This window comes from Rattus norvegicus, chromosome 2 (assembly GCF_021556685.1).
Source record: "Rattus norvegicus strain SHRSP/BbbUtx chromosome 2, alternate assembly SHRSP_T2T, whole genome shotgun sequence".
NCBI classification, from domain to species: domain Eukaryota; kingdom Metazoa; phylum Chordata; class Mammalia; order Rodentia; family Muridae; genus Rattus; species Rattus norvegicus.
This window is the reverse complement of record NC_141535.1, coordinates 228,884,663-228,906,856: the sequence shown is the minus strand read 5'-3', so window position 1 is coordinate 228,906,856 and position 22,194 is coordinate 228,884,663. Positions and strand designations below refer to the sequence as shown.

The window sequence follows — 22,194 nt, the reverse complement described above, 5'->3', positions numbered from 1 at the left end:
CACACATACACACACACTAACACACAGACACAGACACACACATACACACATACACACACACACAGACACACACACACTCACACATACACACACTCACATATACACATGCACACACAGACACACAGGCACACACATGCACACACATAGACACAGACACACACACATGCACACAGACACACACACATGCACACACATAGACACACACACACTCACACTCTCTCTCACACACACACACAGACACACACAGGCACACACACACACACACACACACACACACACACACACATGTTCACAGGCACAGCAACATGCAGGCACGCCACCTGCGCATGGGGAAACTGTGGCTTGGAACATGACAGTTTGCTGTGTACAAACTCAATGACAAATCCAGGTTTTTAGAACCCAGAGCTTGTGCAATTGAGAGGCTGCCGTCTTTGAGAAAACATTACAAGAATATCTTGTGCTTACAAAGATTATGGAGGGAAGATAAGGGATGAGAACAGGTTGCTGGGGCCTCTTTCCAAAGACTTAGGAGGAGCCTGGAAGTGAGGGGCCGAGGGCCTACGCTTCTTTATATGAGCTTCTTCATTTCATATCACAGACTTTCTTTTGCTAAATGTCACAAACATACAATATAGGACTCAGTTCTCCCTCTCTGTGTAGCCTTTGGAATTAGGGTATAATAACTTGATGGCACATTCTGTGCCCTCACAATAATTGATAGACAATGAGCAAACGTCCCTTCTTAGGATGAAGGGCAGTGTGGAGAGCACCGATTTGTTTAGTGGGACCTCCGAAGGCTGAAGCTTTCCCCACTGGCTGTTGATCAGGGCTGCTAACCATGGATCCGTTCTCAGTGTAGGCTCCGGTTTTGTTAATGAATGGCTTTTACTTTCTGTTTGCTTTGCCTTTACTCAGCCCCTGATCCAGTCCTCAGTTTTAGTCCATTTGCATTGATCACCCCACAGATCCCATCCCCCCTCCTGCCTTCCATTTCCCTGTCAGATGCTTGCCTTTTATTACCTCTTCCCTTATCTCCACAACCCAACCCCCCAGTGGACTCATCTCTGCTGTCTCCTCGCTTCAGTCAGGTAGCAGCTCTGACACACTGTCTGTACTTTGGGAATAGAAAATACCATTATGAGGGCTAGAGAGATGGTTCAGTGGTTAAGAACACTGACTGCTCTTCTGGAGGTCCTGAGTTCAATTCCCAGCAACCACATGTGGCTCACAACCATCTGTAATGGGATCTGATGCCCTCTTCTGGTGTGTGTGAAGAGAGCGACCATGTACTCATATACATAAAATAAGTAAATCTTTAAAAAAAAGCCATTATGTCCAGTCTAAAGAGCAATACCCAGAAACAGAAAGTAAGCCAATGACATAGTAGATGCACAGTGCAGCCGGACCCTGGACAGCACAGGCAGAGAAACACTCTAGGGAAGGGATAGCGAGTAACACTGGGCCACAGACCAGTTTTTTGGACCATCTTAAACTTTGATGAAAAGGACAGACACTTGAAGTCTGTTGAAAGAGGTAGGAGAAGACATGGGCGAGCAGAGCCCTTTCTGCTCTGGGCTTCATCGTCCCAGCATAGCCAGGAGGTGATCGGTCACATGCCCCTTGTTAGGAGTGCGTGTGTGTGTGTGTGTGTGTGTGTGTGTGTGTGTGTGTGTGTGTGTGTATGTGTATGTGTGTGTGCGTGTGTGTGTGTCGGTGTCTGTGTGTGTGGGAATGAGGAAGTACCCTCATAGAAGCGGGGGTCGGGGGGAGTGGATAGCGGGTTTCCGTAAGGGAAATCGGGAAATGGGATAACATTTAAAATGTAAATTTAAAAAAATGCAATTAAAAAATGTGATAAGTAGATGGAACAACAACAAAAGAGTTACTCTCTCCTACACATTTTTCAACATGACTTTCACCACAAGGCACCTCCACGTAGCCCATAAACTCAGACTTCATAAAACCCAAGCTTCAAAGTCTACCCCGTGTGTGAGCTGAACTCAGAGTCAGTCTCTGTCAGCTCCCTCTTGTACCGCCTGCCTTTTATAATTGCTGTCAGGATAAGATAAGACAGCACACAACGTCGCACTTTTGTGCCCTCTATGGAACTGGATAGGTGTCACTAAGGAAGAAAAGAAAGGGGGAAAAGGGTCTTTCTAGCTTAAATATCCTTCCTGGCCACCAGGCAGTGTTTGAACTGCAGCATTGGGCCAGGTCAGGATACAAACAAGGTGGAGGGAGAGAGGCGGGGAGAGTTACAGGCTCCGCCCCTTCAAGATCTTTGGGACTTCATCTTCCTTCACATCTTGTGCCTGTGCTTCCTGCCTGGCTGACCTGGTGCCCGCACTTCCTCTTGCGCGATGCCAACTTTCACTCATCTGTCACCTGACCCTTCAGGATTCCCACTGGAACCCTTGCCCTCCTTTTGAACCTTTGTCAGAGCACGGACCCTGGAATTAGGTCAAAACGCTCTTTCAGCTTCCCATCTCACTGAGTTAAACTCTTAAGACTGTGTACCTGTCCTCCGAGTCTCCCGGCTGCTCTTGTATCTGCATAAGCCCTCGGCAGGGCCTTTGCACTTGATGCTCTTTGTGAGAATGGGAGTGGGAGGGGCAGAGTGTGACTCTTGGGACAGATGTGAAGGTGGCCAAGCCTAAAGCTCACCTTGCCATAGAGAGGTGCACCCAGTCCCTTTCCTATTAGACTTGTTTCCATTAGCGTGTCTGTTGTCCTATGATATTTGCTCATATGTAAATGTTAACTCTGGAAGGGTAGAATTTTTTGTCTCCTTGTTCACTGGCATGGCTGTTGGCTCTAGAACACTGCCCGTGTCCTAGGAGTTTCTCAGAGCATCCTTGCTGAAGGAGAGAATGAATCCCTGACTCCTTTCCTAGGAATAAAAGAGAACTCTATCTAAAATTTAGAGGGGCGTGGTAGAGGTAAGAACGTGATCATTACAGCCAGGTAGGCACAGTTCCCATCACACCAGCGTTGTTAGTTCCCTGAGCACCCTGGGTAATTGTGTAATCTCCATGCCCTTCAGTCTCCTCATCTAATGAAGAGTAGTAATGGCCACTCAGAGCCAGACATGGTGGTGCAAAACTGCAATCCAGGCACCTAAAGCAAAGGGCAAGAGGAAAAAAGAGTTCCAGGCTAGCCTGGGCTACATAGTGAGACCCTGTCTCAAAACAAATAAACAACAGAACGAGCCTGGACTTACTAGATTTTTATGACTGTCATCACACATAACCCTCAGGCAAGATGTCTTGGTCTCTTTTGTTTTGGAGATTAATGGTCATTACATAGGGTGGGTGAGCAGTAACTGATGTAGACCAGCCTGGCCTTGAACTCACAGATTCACCTGCCTCTGCTTCCCAAGAGCTAGGATTAAAGGCGTGTAGCACTCCACCTGGCTATGTGCATCCTTTTTTTTTTTTTTTCTTTTTTCTTTTTTTTCTGGAGCTGGGGACCGAACCCAGGGCCTTGTGCTTGCTAGGCAAGCGCTCTACCACTGAGCTAAATCCCCAACTATGTGCATACTTTTTAAGGGGAAAGTAAGTTATGACTTCCTGATAGAGTTAACTGGCAAAGCAGCCCAGGAGCCCCAAGGAAAAACATGCATTCCCAATCCTTCTGGACAACACCTAGCAAGTGACTCACAGAACATATACAAAGCCAGTTTATGTAATCATAAATATTTTGTGTCTAGAAAATTCTGAACCTTCCTCTTTGTATGTCTTGGGAATAAGTTAAACTGAATTGGAAACTGTGTGGACTTCTCCTTTGTGGATTGATTGATTGATTGATTGATTGATTCCCAATACCGACTTGTATACTATTTGATATTAAACATAAAATTCAATCCCATGTTAAGATTTTATGTAATTAAGTGTCTTTGGGGGCGACACAGTTAATGTAAACTTATTTATTGGTGACTCTGAAATGTTCCAATTTTCTTTAAAATATTATAATAGAATAATGTACCTGGGTGAGGATTTATTATTATTTTTTAATTTATTCCCTTTGGTCTTTTTGAGACATGGCCTCACATTTTTGTCTAGGTTGGCAGGGAAATCACTATGGAGTCCAGGCTGGCCTGGTATTATTATATAGCCCAGGCTACCCCCAAACTCATGGGTATCCTCCTGTCTCAGTCTTCAAAGCATTGAACTTATAAGTATGAACCACCACAACCACCAATGAAATATTCTTTGGACAAGTTTGCTAAGTAAGCTTATAGAGAAAACTACAGAGAGAAAACATTCTTTAAATGAACCAAGTACGCCAATGAAAGAACTGTCTTTCTGATAACTATTGAAATTAAAAAATATATTAATTCTGGTGCTTTAAAGATGGATCTGTGGTTTGGTTCAAAGTACTTGGGACTCTTCCAGAGGACCTGGGGTTGGGTCCCAGGACCCACACAGCAGCTTACAACTGAATGTGGCTTTAGTTCCAGGAAATCCAACGCCCTCTTCTGACCTCCCTGGACCCTGCATGCATTTGGTGTACATACATGCAGGCAAGACACTCATATACATAAAATTACAAATGATCTTACTTAATTTGTAAAGCAATTCCTGTCAAGACCTCTGCTTGACCTTATAGTCACATGATTAAGAGCAACATGTCTGCTGCTCTAAAAGTGTCACAGTGTTCAGCCAGGGCAATATAGAGGTGACTTCATAATTTACATACACAATGCTTCCTGAAGTGAAAGCATGTTTGTAGCTCATCAGTTAACTCAGTTACTTGTGGTTTTTAAGCCACGGAGGAGCACGCCGTCTTGGGTTCAGCAGATGCTTGTTAAGCCCCGCCGAGCCTCGGTGATCTGGAAGAACGAAACGGTGGCAAGACAGTCTGTTCTCTGGCCTGACAGGTGCCTGACAACTGAAACTCGACCCGTGTCCCTCTTTTAATGCAGGTCACACAACTGGCCTCTCATTAAATAATGAGCGGCTATACAAGCTCACGTACTCCACCGAAGTGTTTCTCGATGGGGGCAAAGGAAAACTGCAGGACAGCGTGGGCTACCGGATCTCATCGGACGTGGACGTTGTGTTACTGTGGAGGAATCCCGACGGTGACGATGATCAACTGATCCAAGTCACGGTGGGCACTTGCTACCAAAATGAAACACAAGACTTCGCTAAGATTAGATGTCAGAACTACATCTCCCAGCAGCCCTTGTTTCATGCCCCTGGTTATACTTGGCTTCTTGGAGTTCACAAAGACAAGTGAAGCAGTCACAGTTGTGAAATTACTGCTGACCAGTAGTGAGTGTTCTCTAAACTGTTGGAGCAGGCTATTAGGAGATATGTGATCCAGGTTGCCAAGTAACTGGAGTCCGATCTCTAGGTCTATATATCATTTTAATATGAAAGGGACATGGTATTGGAATCCATTCAAAGTGTCCTGGGAGGAAGGGATTTACAAAGCAAGTTATGCAAGGAACCAGGGGGACTGAAATGGAGAGGCATTAGGAGAGGCCTCACTTAACAGGTGGGATTACTAAGGAGGGACAGAGCCTCTACTAGAAGAAACCAAGTACTCCACAGAATGAGAGTGTTTGGTCAGCCATGGTGGCTTAGATTTGTGAGACGTTTTCCTAATGCAGATATATTGTAATTCTACTTTCCGTGAACCTGACGACAGTGAATTCCTTTTAAAGTTAGGTATTTTTCTGGAGGTTAATGTCAAATCGGTGCCCTGAACCAAAGCTATCCAGTAGTTTGGATGTTTTTTATAGTGTGGTTTATAGCAGCCTGTTTGCCAATCTGTTGCTTTTTTTTTTTTATGTCTATAGTGGTTGTTGTATTTTCAAAGTTGCATCAAAACATCACCATCCACTCCTCTGAGTCATTTATCACAAGAACAGCAAGCGTTCTTGAAGAAGACGCTGCCTACACTCTTGTTCTGTACCTCTGCTGCCCACCTTCCGTTTAGAACACACAGAGGCAGAGTGGGCAGCATCGTTCAGACAGTGCTACAGACAGGGAAATGATGAGGCAGGCAGGGACCGCTCAGGACAAGTCAGAAAGGGGACAGGGAGCCAGGAGAGCCAAAATATCTAATGTTAAACACCTTCTCCATCCTTACAAAGGGAGTGACACAGTGAGACTTTGTGGCTTAGTCGGTTAAGAAATTTGTGGCACAAAGGACAAGCCCTGTGAGTCATGGTTTGAGAGAGGACACCCTCAGTTGGAGCCCTTCACCACTTTACCTTTCAGGAGGCAGATGTGGGATTTTTTTTTTCTAATAGTTTTCTTTCCTGGACCTTAGATAACGGCTGTCAATGTCGAAAATGCGGGTCAGCAGAGAGGAGAGAAGAGCATCTTCAAGGGCAAAAGTACACCTAAGATCGTAGGAAAGGACAACTTGGAGGCTCTACGGAGACCCATGCTTCTTCATCTGGTCCGGGGGAAGGTAATGCAATGGCTCTGGTGTTTTCTTCCCCTACCTCCTAGGCTTCCTTTCATCAGGGAACACTCTGAGGGAGTCACACTGTTGCCACCTTTCTTCTGGGTGGAATCATCTCAAGAACTGATTAAAGGCTGCTGATTAAACATCTCCAGAGTAAATCAAATCATGCTCTGAATTCTATTCCCTACCCAGGTTCTCTGTCTGTCTCTCTGTCTCTGTCATTAAAATCATTGTAATGGGATGAGTGTAATGGGATATGGATGAGAAGGACGATTCTTAAAGTGCAGCTAATTAAATTAGGAAGGATTATGGAGCTAGAATAACAGAAACCATCAGAGCACACTTGGGTAAGTTCAGGAAAGTAGGGTAGAACGGAAGGTTAGAGGAATGTAGATAATTCGTGAAGCTGTCTGTCTGGGCAAAGCATAAAACTGACCTTTTGCTGTGTCATATTGAAGACAGCTTTCAAAAATATGTAATGTTCATTATAAACATGACTTGGGAAAGCACTAAACATAGCAAAATGATGAATGAATATTATAATGTCTGCCCAGAACTCCAGGAAGGAAATTCTGTAAGCTTTCAGAAGTTTTATGGTTTAAACCTAACTCATTTTAGGGTCTTAGTCGGTTGGAACTGAGAAGCAACTGTGATCAGTTAATTATCAGGCATTCTGCGTTCTTGTTTAGGAAAGTTGTGGGTGTTTTATTCACATTAGGGGTGATGGGGGGGGGGTCAAGCTCAGTCAAGACATAGAAAAACAAATGGGGCGGTGGGGAGGGTTATAGCTGTCAAACTTCAGCTTTCCACACTCAAGATGCCGATGGCAAGTACTTGACTGTAAAAACATCAGAAACTTCTGTTGTGAACATGGCGCAAATTTTTTTGTTATGGAGCACTGAGAGAAGGATTCAGGGGTAGGCATGTGCCAACGTCACGCAAAATGTGAACCCGGAATGCCTTTGTCCCCACTATTCAGAATGATTACAGTGATTCAAACTTTGCTCACATGTCCTTCTTTCTTTTGTGTTGTCCACACCCTCTCAGTTAGCAGGAAGTGAAGTGAGCCTTCGACTTCCCAACATTCTCAGTACTTCAGATCCTTTTCATGGTTTTCCCATTTTCTTTCAGCCATCTTTACTCCTTGCTAACATAGTTTTCATCAAGGAAACGTCCAATCTGTTTATAGTCCAGCCCCTCCATTCCCTGCCCTGTGCCTTTCTTTCCCTTCCCCAGAGCCTTGTGCCTTCTGCTGTGTCCATAAAGCTTTCTTCACATCCCCCAAGCCCACCACCTCTTCTGAAGTTTGTCACAATGCAGTCTAATTCTCTCATGAAGTAGCAACGAGTTTCTCACGAGCCGCAATTACATCTCTCTCTCAGAGCATGCTTGTGGTAAAAACTTAATGTACATAAAGGGGTGACTGCAGGAGCTGGTGTGAGGCTAAATAAGGCAGACTTGGCTCATGATTAGTTAGTGACAAGCAAAGAGAACTCCATGCTTGTGGCGTGCTGAGCTCCGCCTGAAGACACTATGAACATTTGTCTCCTGCGCTAGTCAGAAACCTGGGAGCTGTGTTGATATCATCCTGCTGTGACAGATGAGGACCTAGAGTTCTGAGCAGTTAAGGAAATTTCATGAAGTTGGCACTTGGAGCAAAGTCTATGTAACCTCGTCCTCTCGTTGCGAGGCCTCCCGGTCTGATGTGGAAAGTTCTTTCTATTTTCACTGTATGAATTCACTCACTTGATTGGCAAACGGCTCAACTTCATTAACACACAACTCGGTCCTCTTCTTCTCTGGACCTCCAAGGCGGCAAATTTCTTGAGTCCATTAAATATTAATTGCATTTATTATCTCAACCGCAATCTATCATTTTACAGTGCCTTTGCCAGAAGCTGAGTACAAAGTCTCCTTACACACACACACACACACACACACACACACACACACACACACACACAAGAACTGGATGCCCTCGGTGAGCAAAGGCTGGAGGAGAAGCTGCCACATCACTATTTTGGTGACACCAATGTACCAGCCCAGTGGAAGCTGTCTGTGGTCTGTGATGACTTGCTGTAGCCACGGGTTAAAGTACATCATTATATCTCTCTCAATTGCACAATAAAAAGCTTGGAAAAGACTCTACCCTGTAGACTAAGAAGGAGCCAAAGGGAATTTCCGGTCACATCGCTGTTAGAAAGGTCGTTGTCATTTCAGGTTTACGAGGAGAGAAACTGAGAAAGCAGGGAAGCTGCTGATGAACCATTTTCTTACAGGACATTTCTATCCTAAGGCAAAATTAAATTCTATTCAAAATTCCTGGGATTTCTAGAGAATCTTTTTTTTCCTTCCAGAGCCTCCCTTTCTCCTCTCCCATTCAAAGCTCCCCTATTTACGTTGTGAAGGAACCTAACAAAATACTTAGATACCTATTCATCACATATTTTCTTTTCACTCATCGCCCCCGTGTAAGTGCGTGCGCCTGACCTGACTTTGTCTACATGGACTAAACTAGGCTGGGAAGGTGGCAGTCTCTGTTCAGTTCATTGACACAGAGGGATGGAAGGTGCCTGTGTTCATAGCACAGACACACTCTTGACCGGAAATGCTAATCCGGTCAACTAGACAGCTTCCGGATTCCACCCTGGGTTTTGCTTGTCTGTATCTATGAAATTAAGTTTGCCTCTTACTTTGTGCTATTTCCTGGGGGTGGATCTGCTATCTAAATCAGGCTTTGCAGCTCCTGCCCACACACAGACCCTGCAAGAGGCTGTGTGTGGTAGTTGTCAACATCAGCTTGGAAGCTTCCAGGTTCTTCGCCTGTGCCTTTGTTTACTCTGACAGCATTCTTAACTGTGCTTTGCCTTAGATAAATATCATGTGACTCCCTGTTTTTTTGTCAGGATCAATTCAACTTATTTCTGTTGTTTAGGCAATGGATGTAAGTTTGCCCTCTGTAATTGTACCCATTTAAGAGGGGCAACTTCTTCCTAAGGGAAAATACAGTTCCAAAGAAAAGAATGGCCCCAGGCTTAACCACAGGATGCCGGGTGTTTCCTTCCTGGCAGTCTCCCTAGCCTTACTCTGAGTTCCTGTGTGGAAAACTTAACATACTGTTTCTGGAAACTCTGGTGACTGTGGATTCAGATTGGAAGCCTTAGCACTTGGGTATCTAGAACTCATTTCAGAACTAAATGGAGTTATCTGCTTTATGGCCTGAACACCATAAAACATACTTGGCCCCTCTTGTGAAATAGTGAATTTAAGATTACTGCGTTGACAGTCACATGGGTCAAACTTCAAAGTTCCGATTTATTAATATTATCCTCGTTGAGTAATTCCGATGTCTGACAAGTACGGATAAGAACATTATCTTCACTTTGGATCAGATTGGTCTGCTCTAAAAATGCACAGCATTTTAGCTTCTGAAATAGCAGCCCCACAAAGGGAGAAAACAAAAGGCTGGTTCGATTTTCTAGCTGTAGGAAGACAATAGATACTAATAGAAAACAATTAAAATGTTTTTGGTCGTGTCTCAGAGTTTATGCTTTTTGGATTGTTTACTTGGAAAACAAATAACACTGCATCATCATCATCTTAAGTGTCAAGACAGCAAGCTGGACGTTGCAGAGGCGACCAGTAATAGATGAGCATGTGGTCTTACTTGTAGACTGAATACAAGGCCAGCGTCTCCTGCAGCCCAGCCAGAACTCTAAGAACTCTTTATAGACTGGGGAAATGGGAGGTAATGTAGATATTGCATTAACATTCCCCATAAATGGCTTCTGAAGCACTTAAGACTCTGACCAAAAAAAAAATCACCCTCCACGAACACACATCATGGCTAAGCACTTCTGAGATTCCTGGGCCTGAGAATTCTAGTTATAAGCTTTGTGTAGCCATGAAATCCAGAGATATCTTTCCCCCAGGCACATGCACTAGAAACCATACTGTCGCTGCCATGGGAAGGGAATCCCATAGCATAGAGCATCAGAAAGGCAGCTTGCATCTGAGAGACAGCCAGGGGTTTGTTTGAGAATATGATCCCTGGATTTTCAGACAGTGAAGTCACTGGCACAGGTCCCCTTTAACCAGCGCAGACAACACGATTCCAACCCTTAAGGATTACACAGCATAGTGACTAAAACTGATCACAGACACAGTATCCAGCAAACCTGTTACTAGGCAGGCGGGAGTATGTCTAGGAAGTCAAAATAGAAATTGGAAGTACTTGTGTGGTTAATTCTGACACAATATTGTCTCTTAGTGCATGAGAAGTTTTTAGGGAGGCTGAATTATTCAGGTTGGTATTAATTAGATTCATTACATTCCTGAGCTTGCTATTTTGTTTGAAATTCTGATTCTGTTGCCGTTGTTTGTTTGTTGTTTTTTGAGAAATGGATTGGTGGGGCAGGAACTCTCTGCTACAGCTTCTGTAGAGCATAGCAATTTTTACAGGGAAGGCATATCCGTCCTCTGCTTCTGAGCCGAGGGATGTGTTTGAAGTCAGTCTAAGGTGGATGTACTAGGCTGCCCTCTGCAAATCTCTATGGTTTTTGCGCTGTTTCTTGTAGACTCATTAAAAATCCTAAAAGATATGGGCCAATAATTGTCAAGGATAAAGGAGAGCCAAGTCACTTCCTATTCCTGCTCAATCCTCAATCACTCCTCCTTTCAACCTCCCCGTCCCCCATACTCTCTGATGAGAACCTCCAGCAGGAGCCATGGGCAGGCTGTACAGCAGAAGCAACCCCTCCAGTCCTGCGACCTCTGCATATTTTTCTACCTGGAGCAGCATTGACGCTCTGGAAACACTTCAGTACTCTGCAGTTTGTTCACAGACATCATGGCTGTTCACGAGCAAACCCGAGCCCATGCCATAGCCTACTGACGTCATGACATTTGAGGAATGTTGACTGCTGTTTGTAGTGATTCTCCTTCTCATCGAAGAACCTTCCATTCACGTTCATTGGTTTTTTATTTGCGCGATTATTCAGCTTTTGTTTCCAGCAGAATTACAGGGGAAAGGTGTGCGCTGTGGAGGAGAATGATGCTCCTGCCTTTTCTTGCCCGCACAGCCCTGGTTTTCATAGAAATCCCAGGCTCTCCACAGTGACCTTCATTTTCCACTCCTAAGTTCCATTTCCTGAGGATCTATTCCTGAGGATCTAGCTTCTTAGAAACTGAAACCGCTTCCTTTCACAAGAAAGAAATCATGGCTTTGCACTAACAGAATAATCTCTCACATAATCAGTGGGTGTAAGAACCTGCCTTCTCCAGCCAGTGTTTAATCGAATCTGATAAACAATGTATCATGGCTTCAATTTTATTTCTCTCCTTCCCTTTAGGTCAAAGAGTTCTACTCCTATGAAAATGAGCCCGTGGGCATAGAAAATCTCAAGAGAGGCTTGGCTAGCTTATTCCAGATGCAGTTAACCTCTGGAACCACCAATGAGGTACTTAGTGACAATCCTAAGAGCTCAGTATCTTGGTGAGGGGGGAGGGGCGCTCCCTGTAATCTCAGCTACGTGGGGGCTAAGGCCCAGTTTTAAGCCAAGGTCTACCTGGGTCATAGAATAACTTTAAGACAGTTTGGTTACTTAATGAAACCCACCACTCTGGCCACTCGTGTTGGGTAACCAGTGAAGCAGGCAGAAATAGGTGAATTCTGAGAGTTCATTGACCAGTTCTGTTGATCCAATTGGTGGACTGCAGGTTCAACGAGAGAACCCGTCTCAAGGGAATAAGGCAGAAAGCACTGGAGGAAAATACCTTATATCCTCTATGGCTTACATGTATGTATATGGATGTGTACACACATACACACAGACGTACACAAACACAACACACACACACATATCCCCCAAGCAATAATAAAATAAGATATCAAAAGAACGGGAGATATAGATCAGTAAGAGAGAGCTTATTGAGCAAGCATGAGGCCCAGTTCAAGCTCCAGTACTACAAAATAAATGAGTAGATCAATTAAGAAGTCAACCAACATCGCATTTGTCGACAGGTATATCAAAATTGTTTGTAAGCATTTTTGCCTGTTGAAAGTCCACAGACAATTATAACAGCTTTCAGGATTAAATACTCCTTTAAGAAAGTTGGCCTAAGTTGGATAGTCAAATTTCACTGACATACGAAATGGTTTATTGCTTAAATATAGAGCTAAGGAATTAGAATCAGTTATGTTAAAGGAACTTTGGATAATTGTAAAATATGCAGAAAACTTTGGGGGTTGTTAAGTGTCCTGCTGCCTTGTGGGAAACATATTAAAAATACATTCTCTAGATTTATCCCAAGGATGCTAAAATCATAGGTAAGCAATGAGCTGAGTCGCTGTATTTTAATAATCTCAGGTATCTGGAACGGAACACTGGTATTCAGAACCAAGTCCCCTAATTCAGAGAGGAGATAGAAATGAGAGAATTCTGGGTCCTCAGCTATCCCCCCGAACTGAGTCAATCTGGATACCAGTTTTCCTGATCTTAACTCATCCAGCCCACAAGCAGAGGAGAAACTGTGATGGCAGGGCTGGGCCAAGGGAATGTGGCTAGCTTACTAAAATAGCAGCCGGCATGGTACTGGCAGGGGCCCAAGGGGAAAGCTTACAGGAGCCGAACAGAGTCTATTTGGGGATGTTTTTGTCTAAACTCAAAATCTTATTATGAATGACAATGAATTTAGTTAACCTCACAAGTTTCAAGAGTTTTTGACCATCTTTCTCTCTTAAAAATCATATGTACCATCTTGATACAGCCTTTAAAAACATTCTTCTTCAACAGACAATTACCCACATGGCCAGAGAGTTCAGTTATGGTCAAGCAGTTTATTCAGATCCTGGGCTCCGAGAGAAGTAGGGATGGTTCATGATTTCTGAGACAGCTGATGAGATGTTCTAAGGTCTAACCAAAGACAGTGAGATTAAGCATCCTGTAAGAGGTCTTTGAGGACTTCTGTCTTTCTGTCTTGTAGTCCCGGGTTGGGGTGAAGTTCTCAGTGGCATGTTAGGGACCCCGAGATTCAAGCCTCTTCTTGTGAGAGTGGAGAAGACCCACACGGCACCCCAAACATTATGCTTTTGTTTTCCGTTCCAGGTAGATATCTCTGGGGATTGTAAAGTCACCTACCAGGCTCAGCAAGACAAAGTGGTCAAAATTAAGGCTCTGGATACATGCAAAATTGAGAGGTCCGGATTTACAACAGCAAATCAGGTATGGTAGCTTCCCTCAAGGCACTCGAAAAATGACATTGTGTAGAGATTTAAGATAGTAGAAAAGAAACAAAGCAATACACCTAGAAAACATTTATCAGTTTCAGTATAGGCTATGTCTTCACGAGCACCAAATGAATAGATATTTCATGGCATTGTAGGTGTGTACGGGGTGGGGGATGGCATCCAAGAGGCACTTTTTTGAAAGTTGAAAGACAGATGCTATTCGCTTCAATTAAACTTTAAGAATAACTTCCTGCTAATCCACTTACTTATGCAGGTGCTGGGTGTCACTTCAAAAGCCACCTCTGTCACTACCTATAAGATAGAGGACAGCTTTGTCACAGCAGTGGTTGCAGAAGAGACCAGGGCTTTTGCCTTGAACTTCCTACAAACCGTGGCAGGAAAAATAGTGTCGAAGTAAGACAATGCTAAGAGTGTTATTTTCCTTCATACATTGTTAGAGTCAATGTTTTCTTTTATATATTGTGTTTGACTTGTAAATAGGTGTGTGTGTGTGTGTGTGTGTGTCTGTATGTCTGTGTGTCTGTGTGTCTGTGTGTGTCTGTGTATGCACACAGGGCCTCTTCATTTCGACTGTGAATTCCTTGTAAAAATTGACTTCAACTTGTTCAACATAAGTTTTCATACAATCTACAGTAACACATAGGAAATACTAGTTTCAGTACAATTGCCTGTCTTTTGATGGCAGAAAGACAAAATTCTGGGAGAGTATGTCAGAAAAAAAAATTACCATTGAGACAATTTTTTTTGAAAATGAGCTTTGCTGTCTTGGTTAATAGTTGACACATGATTGCCTGAACACGATTTTCAGAAAGCTAACTCAAAAGGGCTGACAGACCTCCCAGGTCTTCTACATCCTGACAGACTGTCTTTCTTCTATCCTCTTGGCATGATATTTTGAAAGTCTAGACCTAAATTTGCAAATCTTTGAATAAAATAGTCAGACCAGAAAAACTGAATGGTGTTGTTGGGGTTCAGGGTATCTCTGGAGATGCCGTAGACTGTGTGTAAACGGATAGAGTAAGTTAGTTGGTTTTGTGTTTTCTGAAAGAATTGCAATTTTAGCGTTTTTTTTTTTCCTCTCTCACACACATAAATTCTTATAATGTGCCGTTTCCATTTGGTGTTGCACAGGCAGAAATTGGAGCTGAAGACAACGGAAGCCGGCCCAAGAATGGTACCTGGGAAGCAAGTGGCAGGAGTAATTAAGGCAATTGATTCCAAGTACAAAGCCATTCCCATTGTGGGACAGGTCCTCCAGAGTGTCTGTAAAGGCTGTCCTTCTGTAAGTGCGAACAGACTGGGGTCTAATGCTGAGCTGTAATTGTGCGTTCCCCTCACCTCTCTTTCTCTTCCTCATTCTCTTTCTCTGTCTCTCTGTCTCTCTGTCTCTCTGTCTCTCTGTCTCTGTCTCTGTCTCTGTCTCTCTGTCTCTCTCTCTTCCTTCCTTCTTTCCCTCCTTCCTTCCTTCCTTCCTTCCTTCCTTCCTTCCTTCCTTCCTTCCTCTCTTTCTCTCTTTCTGCAGCAGAAGTAACCACTAGTCCTTTAAAAGAAGGAATTAATCATTTTAAACAGCATGGTGATTTTACCACATGATTAACAGTCACACTAATAGAATTTAACTTTCTATACAATGAGGTAAGAAAAAAAAAGTAGGGAAGTTATTTGGCTTGTCTCGAAAGTGAAGGATGCCACTGATTAGCATTATTACTCTTCTCAAAACCATTGTATGATAACTGTAGCATGTGAGAAAACGACCCTCCCCATTATACACATAGAGACAAACTCTAGACAGTTCAGATCCCAGCAATAGCACGGCATTGGAGTCTAGGGAAGCAATGCCATAAAGAGAGTAGGGAGCTCAGACTGTTTGGAACTTCGATTTGCAGTGAGGTTCAAGCAAGCTAGAAAGCAAGTACAACTCTGTGACAAGTCTCACTTTGCCCTTCCCAAATACCAAATCCCCGGCTGCACACTTCTGCACACTTTCCCTAGTGTGCTCACAGCCTGGCCGCAGATGTGCTTGTCACAACACTGTCATTGGTGGACCCACACATGCGAACATCAGTTAGCTCATGGGCCAAGGTCCTGCAAATCCAGTTCTAGCGTGGCCCCCCGGGAAAAGCCAGCCTATGTATTTGCTGCTGGTTTCACACAGTGTATGAGATGGCGGGGTGACCATCGTATCTCTGTGGAGAACAGCAGCTCTCCTAAGGCGGGAGTTCAGAATTAAGGGGGTTGCACTTGCGGCTGTGTTTTGTAGCTGGCGGAGCACTGGCAATCTATCAGGAAGAACCTGGAACCTGAGAACCTGTCCAACGCCGAGGCCGTCCAGAGCTTCCTGGCCTTCATTCAGCACCTCCGCACTTCGAGGAGAGAAGAGATCCTTCAGATTCTGAAGGCAGAGAAGAAAGAAGTTCTGTAAGCCACATTGCTATTTGGGGCCATCTGTCAGGAAAGTTTCACGCTGCCATTGTCTTTTAATTTATTTTTGAAGATATATTTGCTTTCCGTGAATGAACTCTTCGCTGCCTGTATGTATGTGCACCATGCATATCTGTTGCCCTTAGAGATCAGTGCAGGGAGTTGGATCCCCTGGAGTCAGGTGGTTGTGAACTGCTGTATGGGTGCTGGGAAACAAACGAGGTTCTTCTGCAAGAGTGGCAGTGCCCTAAGCCACTGGGCCATCTCTCCAACCCGGTTAGTTTTTTTATTAAGTAAGAAGGACCCAGAAGAAGCTTTCAGTCTTCTGTCCTACTTCTAAACCAGTGCAACTGTTGGCCTGCGTTTTCTAACAGCTGTAACTTAATGCTCACTTGGCCAGAGATGTACCAGCAAGCTTTACACTGATTCTCACGACTATTGTTTTGTGCCCATGAGTCCAAGTTAGTACAGGCTTGAGTTTATCATGCTCTGAGATGCGGGGCTGCCTTCCTTCCGTGGGATTCTGTTCTCAAGCTATTAATCAACTTGTTTGATGGATTTTGAGACAAGGTTTTACTCTGTAGCCCATGCCATCCTAAAACTTATTATGTAGCTCAGCCTGGCCTTGAACCTGGGTTGATCTTCCCGTCTCAGCTTTCTTAGGGACTGGGATTATAGGAGTGGGCCCCTGTGAGCATGAGCTCAGTCTGTAATATTTACATTCCTATGTTCTGTATGTGTGAACAATTAGTCAAAATTTTATCATACCCAGACTCAACTAGCCAAAGACGTGTTTTCATGACCATGTTTTAACTACACATTTTTCATGAGAGACAATAACATATTTATTGTGAATAAAACATAACTATATAATTGTGTCTTTTATTTTTAAAGGGCAAAAACTTCCCCCTTATAATATGAACTTAAAATAGTTTTCATTCTCTATCAATAATGAACGGTGCTCTAGTTAAATTAGGCATTTGAGAAATGTATATATGAGTAAAGCTAATTAGAGAAAATTCACCTTGAGACTTTGGGCAATATGTATTATTATCCCACATAAAATATTTAGAGCCTGATTTATGATATTTACATAATTTTAACTTACAAATCTTAGAGTGTATTTTGCTTGGGCTAGTATAGTGCAATGGTTTGTATGTTTCAAGACAAGAGAAGGGAAGGAGAAATTTGAGCAGAATAAAGTGGTTTTTGGGAATGTATTATTTATGATTTCTGTCCAAAGGGAAAGATGTACTTCTTTAGGAAGTTCAGATTGACAAAAAGCTGTGAGCGGTGGGGCTGCGTAGCACTTTCCTAAGCGCCGTAAGCATTGCTATCCGTCTGTCTCACAGCCCTCAGCTGGTGGACGCCGTCACCTCTGCTCAGACTCCAGCCTCACTGGAAGCCATCCTGGACTTTTTGGATTTCAAAAGCGACAGCAGTATCATTCTCCAGGAAAGGTTCCTCTATGCATGTGGATTTGCCTCCCATCCTGATGAAGAACTCCTGCGAGCCCTCCTTGTAAGTCTGGGACACTGGGAAAATGGTGACCATGGGCTGCTAGAGTAAAAATGATAAACGAAACGTCTTAAATGGAAGCTGGTATTAAAAGTGGATCCAGTCAGAGTTGAGGCCAAAGGAGAGAGTCCTCCTGGCATTCACATTGCCAGCCTCTTTTCTGTGCATTAGCCAGCACAGTCAACCTTCTCACTTGGGGGCTCTGAGGGTCTAGTGACCAGCATGACCTACACTTTATGACAACTTGAAGATTGCAGCCACCTACCTTATCATGTGGCAAAGGACGAACAAAACAGGAGACTTAACAGTTTGTACGATGCTTCGATAAGCGGTTAGGATTACTTTGACATCAAAAATATTCATGCTATTTTTACATACACACTGATACCTCTGGTTCATATAAAGAATATTACAGACTTTTGGGGATCCTAGATGAAACTGAATAATCAAATCCTGAAGGGTACACAGAAAGGGGGTAAGATCACTTGGGATCGGTCAGTCTAGCAATCCATGCAAAACTAGACAACACATTTCTAAGTGTCTCAAAAATAAGATTCTGAGTTTATTGTCTAGAAACACAAAGTCATCCCCCAGATGTTGGTTCCTTTATTAGCTGAGAAGTGTCCCTTTGGAAAGCTGTAGTGTCCTGGTGACCTAGTTGACCTCTTTTTGGCCACAGAGCAAGTTCAAAGGTTCCTTTGCAAGCAACGACATCAGAGAGTCGGTTATGATCATCATTGGAGCCCTAGTCAGGAAGCTGTGTCAGAATGAAGGCTGCAAGCTCAAGGTAAGTGCCACAGACTCGTACCCACTGTGTCCAGATTGTGCACGCACAGTGTAGCCATACAGCCAGCATGGCCATTCCCTAGTCTCCAACTCCGCAATCATTCTCTGTCCACACTTTACAGTTGAGCTGCTCATTGGTATTCTTCTTAACTTCTGTCTCTCACTGTAGCTCCCCACAGTGATGAGTCTTTGTTTCTCAACACCAGATGTTTAAAGGATGCTTCCTTCTCCATGTCTCGAAGTCTCAGATCTTCTCAAGTTTAAATATTTAGCTACTTTGGACCTAATTCTTATAGAGGAGTTAGTAAGGGATCCACGTTTATTCTTCTGTATGCGAATGCACATTTACTCAACAGCCATGATTGAAGACACCGCCTTTTCCCCATTGCTTGTCCTTCGCCTTTTTGTAGAAAATTCTTTGACCATTGCTCTGTGGGCTTATTCATCCCAGGCTGATTACACAGGCTGTTGTTTCTACAAATTTATGCAAACACCATACCCTTTTTTATGACTACAACTTTGTATTGTATTTTAAAAGTGTGATGCCTCTAGCTTTAATATTTGATCTTTCTCAGTTGATTTGACCATTTGGTCCCTGAAGAATGTCATTGATATGCTTATGTGCCTTACATTGAGTCTGTAGGTGTCCTTGGGTCATATACACATTTAATGCTATTAATTCTTCTAACCTATAAATATAGGAGATCCTTTTATTTATTGGCGGACCTGTTTCTATCACTATTTTCTACGTTCAGTAGACAGTGTCTCGTGTCCTGGCTTATAATACTCATAAGTGTTTTTTGATGCTATTATAAAAAGGCTTTTTGGATACTACATTTTTAATGTTTAGAAATACTGCTGATTTTGTTGGTTGACACTGTTGTTCTGCAACTTTACCAAGTCTATTTATCAGTTCCAATAGTGAGATAGTGGAGTCGTAGACTTTCCCCTGTCTAACTCTACTTGGCAATGAAACAGGGGAACCCACATATATCTTTTCCTACTTGAGGGTTTTTATTTCTATTTCTGGCGAGGACTTTTATAATAATGGGGAAGAGTGGTGCCTACTAAGTGTCCTTGTCTTGTTCCTGCTCATGGAGAGTCCTTCAGCATTTCACTGTGCAGTGTGTTAGTTATGAGTTCACCACCTACGGCTTTCATCATGGGAGACACTCTTTCTACACCCAATTTGCTGAGCATTATCAGAATAGGACGTTTAGTCCGCCATCCCTTCTTCATCTGTTGACACGGCCGTATTATTTTGACCTTCACTCTGCTTCAGCCACCTTTGTTGATTTGCCTTTGCAAAACCATGGCTGAATTCATCACAGGGTTGAATCTCAATCATGCAGAATGCATAGGTTGGTGTTTATTTTATGTGTAGGAGTGCTTGGCCTGCATGCGTGTAATTGCACTGTATTTGTTCCTGGTACCAGTGAACAGCAGGGAGGGTATCTGATACCCTGGAACTGGAGCTACCAATGGTTGCCAGCTGCCACTTGGGTTTGGAAACCGAAACAGTGTCCTCTTCGAGAGCGTCATGTGCTTTTAACTGCTGAGCCATTTTCTCCTTCTCCCGGCTGATGTCGCTTGGTTGAGAAGTTTCAAGTCCATGTTCAGCAGTAAAATTTGTTCCTAGTCTTCTGATAATGTCTGTGGCTCTGGTGTCTTTGTGCAGTGGTAGTAGCAGTATTCCCTTCCCTTCAGTTGTTTGGGAGAGTTTGAGAATGGTTTGGTAGAGGCATTTTTTTGAAAGCGATGCCTTCTGGCTGACAGTCTTTCCTTCACAGGAGACTTAACTACCCAGTCAGCTTGTTCATTACTTGGGCGTTCACACCACTGAATTTTCATCCTGTAATCTTGTTTGCACTCAACATTTTAAGTAGCTGGGCGGCTGCTCTAAGCTGTGCTGTCTTCTGTGCGCCCCTTGCTCCTCACGGCTTGCCCTGGGGACCTTTTGTGTCTCCTCAGCAATTATCTCTCATCTTTCATTTCTGATTTCACCTACTTGAGTCTTCTATCTTCGTTTCTTATTTTGGCACAGGGTCTGTTAATTTTTTTTTATGTTTTTTAAAACTCACAATTTTGTCTTTAAAGCAATTTTCATCAAAATTTTTTTGCATTATTTTCTATTTCATTTATTTCTTGTCTGGCTTTTGTTATTTTCTTCCTTATGCTAATTTTGAGCTTAGTTTGCTCTTAACGGTTATTTGAAATATAATACGCTATGTATTGGAGATGCCTTTGGATGTCATCAATTATTGCTATAAGTTTTATTCTTAGGGCGGTTTTTACTGCAACCATAAAGTATGTTGTATTTCCTTTTTTACTTAACTAAAAATGTATTTTAAGTTCTTTTAGCCAAGTTACTCACGAGAAAATTGTTCAATGTGCACATATTTGTTACTTTTCCTTGGTTTTTTTTTTCCCTGTTATTTGATTTCTAGTTTCACATAACTGTGGCTGAAAAATATTTTATGTGGATTCAGTCTCCTTAAATCTGTTAAAACTTGTAGTGTGTCAGATATAACACAGCACAACTTTAATCACAGCACTCAGGAGGCAGAGGAACATAGATCTCTGTGAGTTTGAGGACTACATAGTGAGCTCTAGGCCAGCTAAGGCTACCTAATGAGACCCTGTCTCAAAAAGGCCCCCAATCAACAACAAAACACCGAAAGGTATAATTTCACCTAATACACAATGTCTGAGAAAGAAAAATCTACTTCGTGGGAATAGGATGTGACAGTCAGTGGATGACTTGGGTGTGTTTGCCTCAAGAGGAGTTCAAGTCCAGCGTTTCCTCATTTGGTCTAAACGGCCTGTGAAGTCCTATGTGTCTCTTGAGCTACAATCTTTCTTCTTTCAGATTTCTTAATGCATATTTGATATGTGAGGATGCTCTCTTGTTGTTGCTGTTGTTGTTGTGTATAGTTCTTACTGTCTTCCTGATAATTCAACCCTTTACCACAATCAAATGAGCTTCTCTGTCTCTGTTGAGTGGTGTGTATAGAATAATTCTTGTCCTTAGACCTTTATGGGGTGCTACCACTTCCTCCTTGACTGGACCCTTTTCTGTGATGAATGCAGTGTTCATAGGTGAGCTTTGCTGATATGAATTTACTTGCTGTTGCTCACCTACAACTTTGTATCTTAGTCTTATTTGTTGAAAGCTTCTTTGCTGGCCTGAGTAGCCTATCAAATCTCTCACCTGTTCCATTAAAAAAAAATCACATAACTTGCTTCATAAACATAACGAAACACAGCAAACCCAAGTGGGTTAAATCTAGTAATATCCATCTAAAAGCCTTTTGCTACTTTACAAGATTAAAGTGCCAAATCTGTGCAGCTCCTTTTCTCCCCTTTGTTATTACGAGCTCATGTTCACTCATACTTTTCTTCTGCTATTTCCTCCGGTCCCTACTGTCTTCTGCTACAGAAAAACATGACTGTGTCACCTTTGCTTCTCAATGCTTGTTATTACAGACAATATGGAGGATCACCACTGACACCAAATGGTTTCATAGGGGTAGCCTACAGAGAGAATGTACGATAAACAAGCAAGAAAAGCAGGGACGTTGAAAATGATTGTCAGTCACGATAGAAATTAAACGTAGTATTACATCTAAGACACCCAAGAATGACAAATCCCTACATTTCCAATTTCAACCATTATTAAGCAGCTGATTTATTTGATCAATTTCTGCCTTAAATATTATGGCCAAGGTAAAACCGATATATAAAATTCTCAGGTATCATTATTTAGTGAATGCTGACTTTTATACTAGACACATCAA

The 22,194-nt window shown here is 42.9% G+C and overlaps 1 protein-coding gene across 1 annotated transcript in view; it reads left to right on the top strand.

Annotated features, from left to right (window-relative positions):
• The window catches only part of Mttp (microsomal triglyceride transfer protein), a 41,192-nt gene that overhangs the window by 1,640 nt on the left and 17,358 nt on the right, over positions 1 to 22,194 (top strand). Inside the window, 9 exon segments of the mRNA NM_001107727.1 lie at positions 4,925 to 5,112; positions 6,283 to 6,426; positions 11,775 to 11,882; positions 13,530 to 13,646; positions 13,926 to 14,065; positions 14,804 to 14,954; positions 15,933 to 16,090; positions 17,446 to 17,614; positions 18,291 to 18,398. Coding sequence (NP_001101197.1) covers positions 4,925 to 5,112; positions 6,283 to 6,426; positions 11,775 to 11,882; positions 13,530 to 13,646; positions 13,926 to 14,065; positions 14,804 to 14,954; positions 15,933 to 16,090; positions 17,446 to 17,614; positions 18,291 to 18,398 — 1,283 coding nt within the window.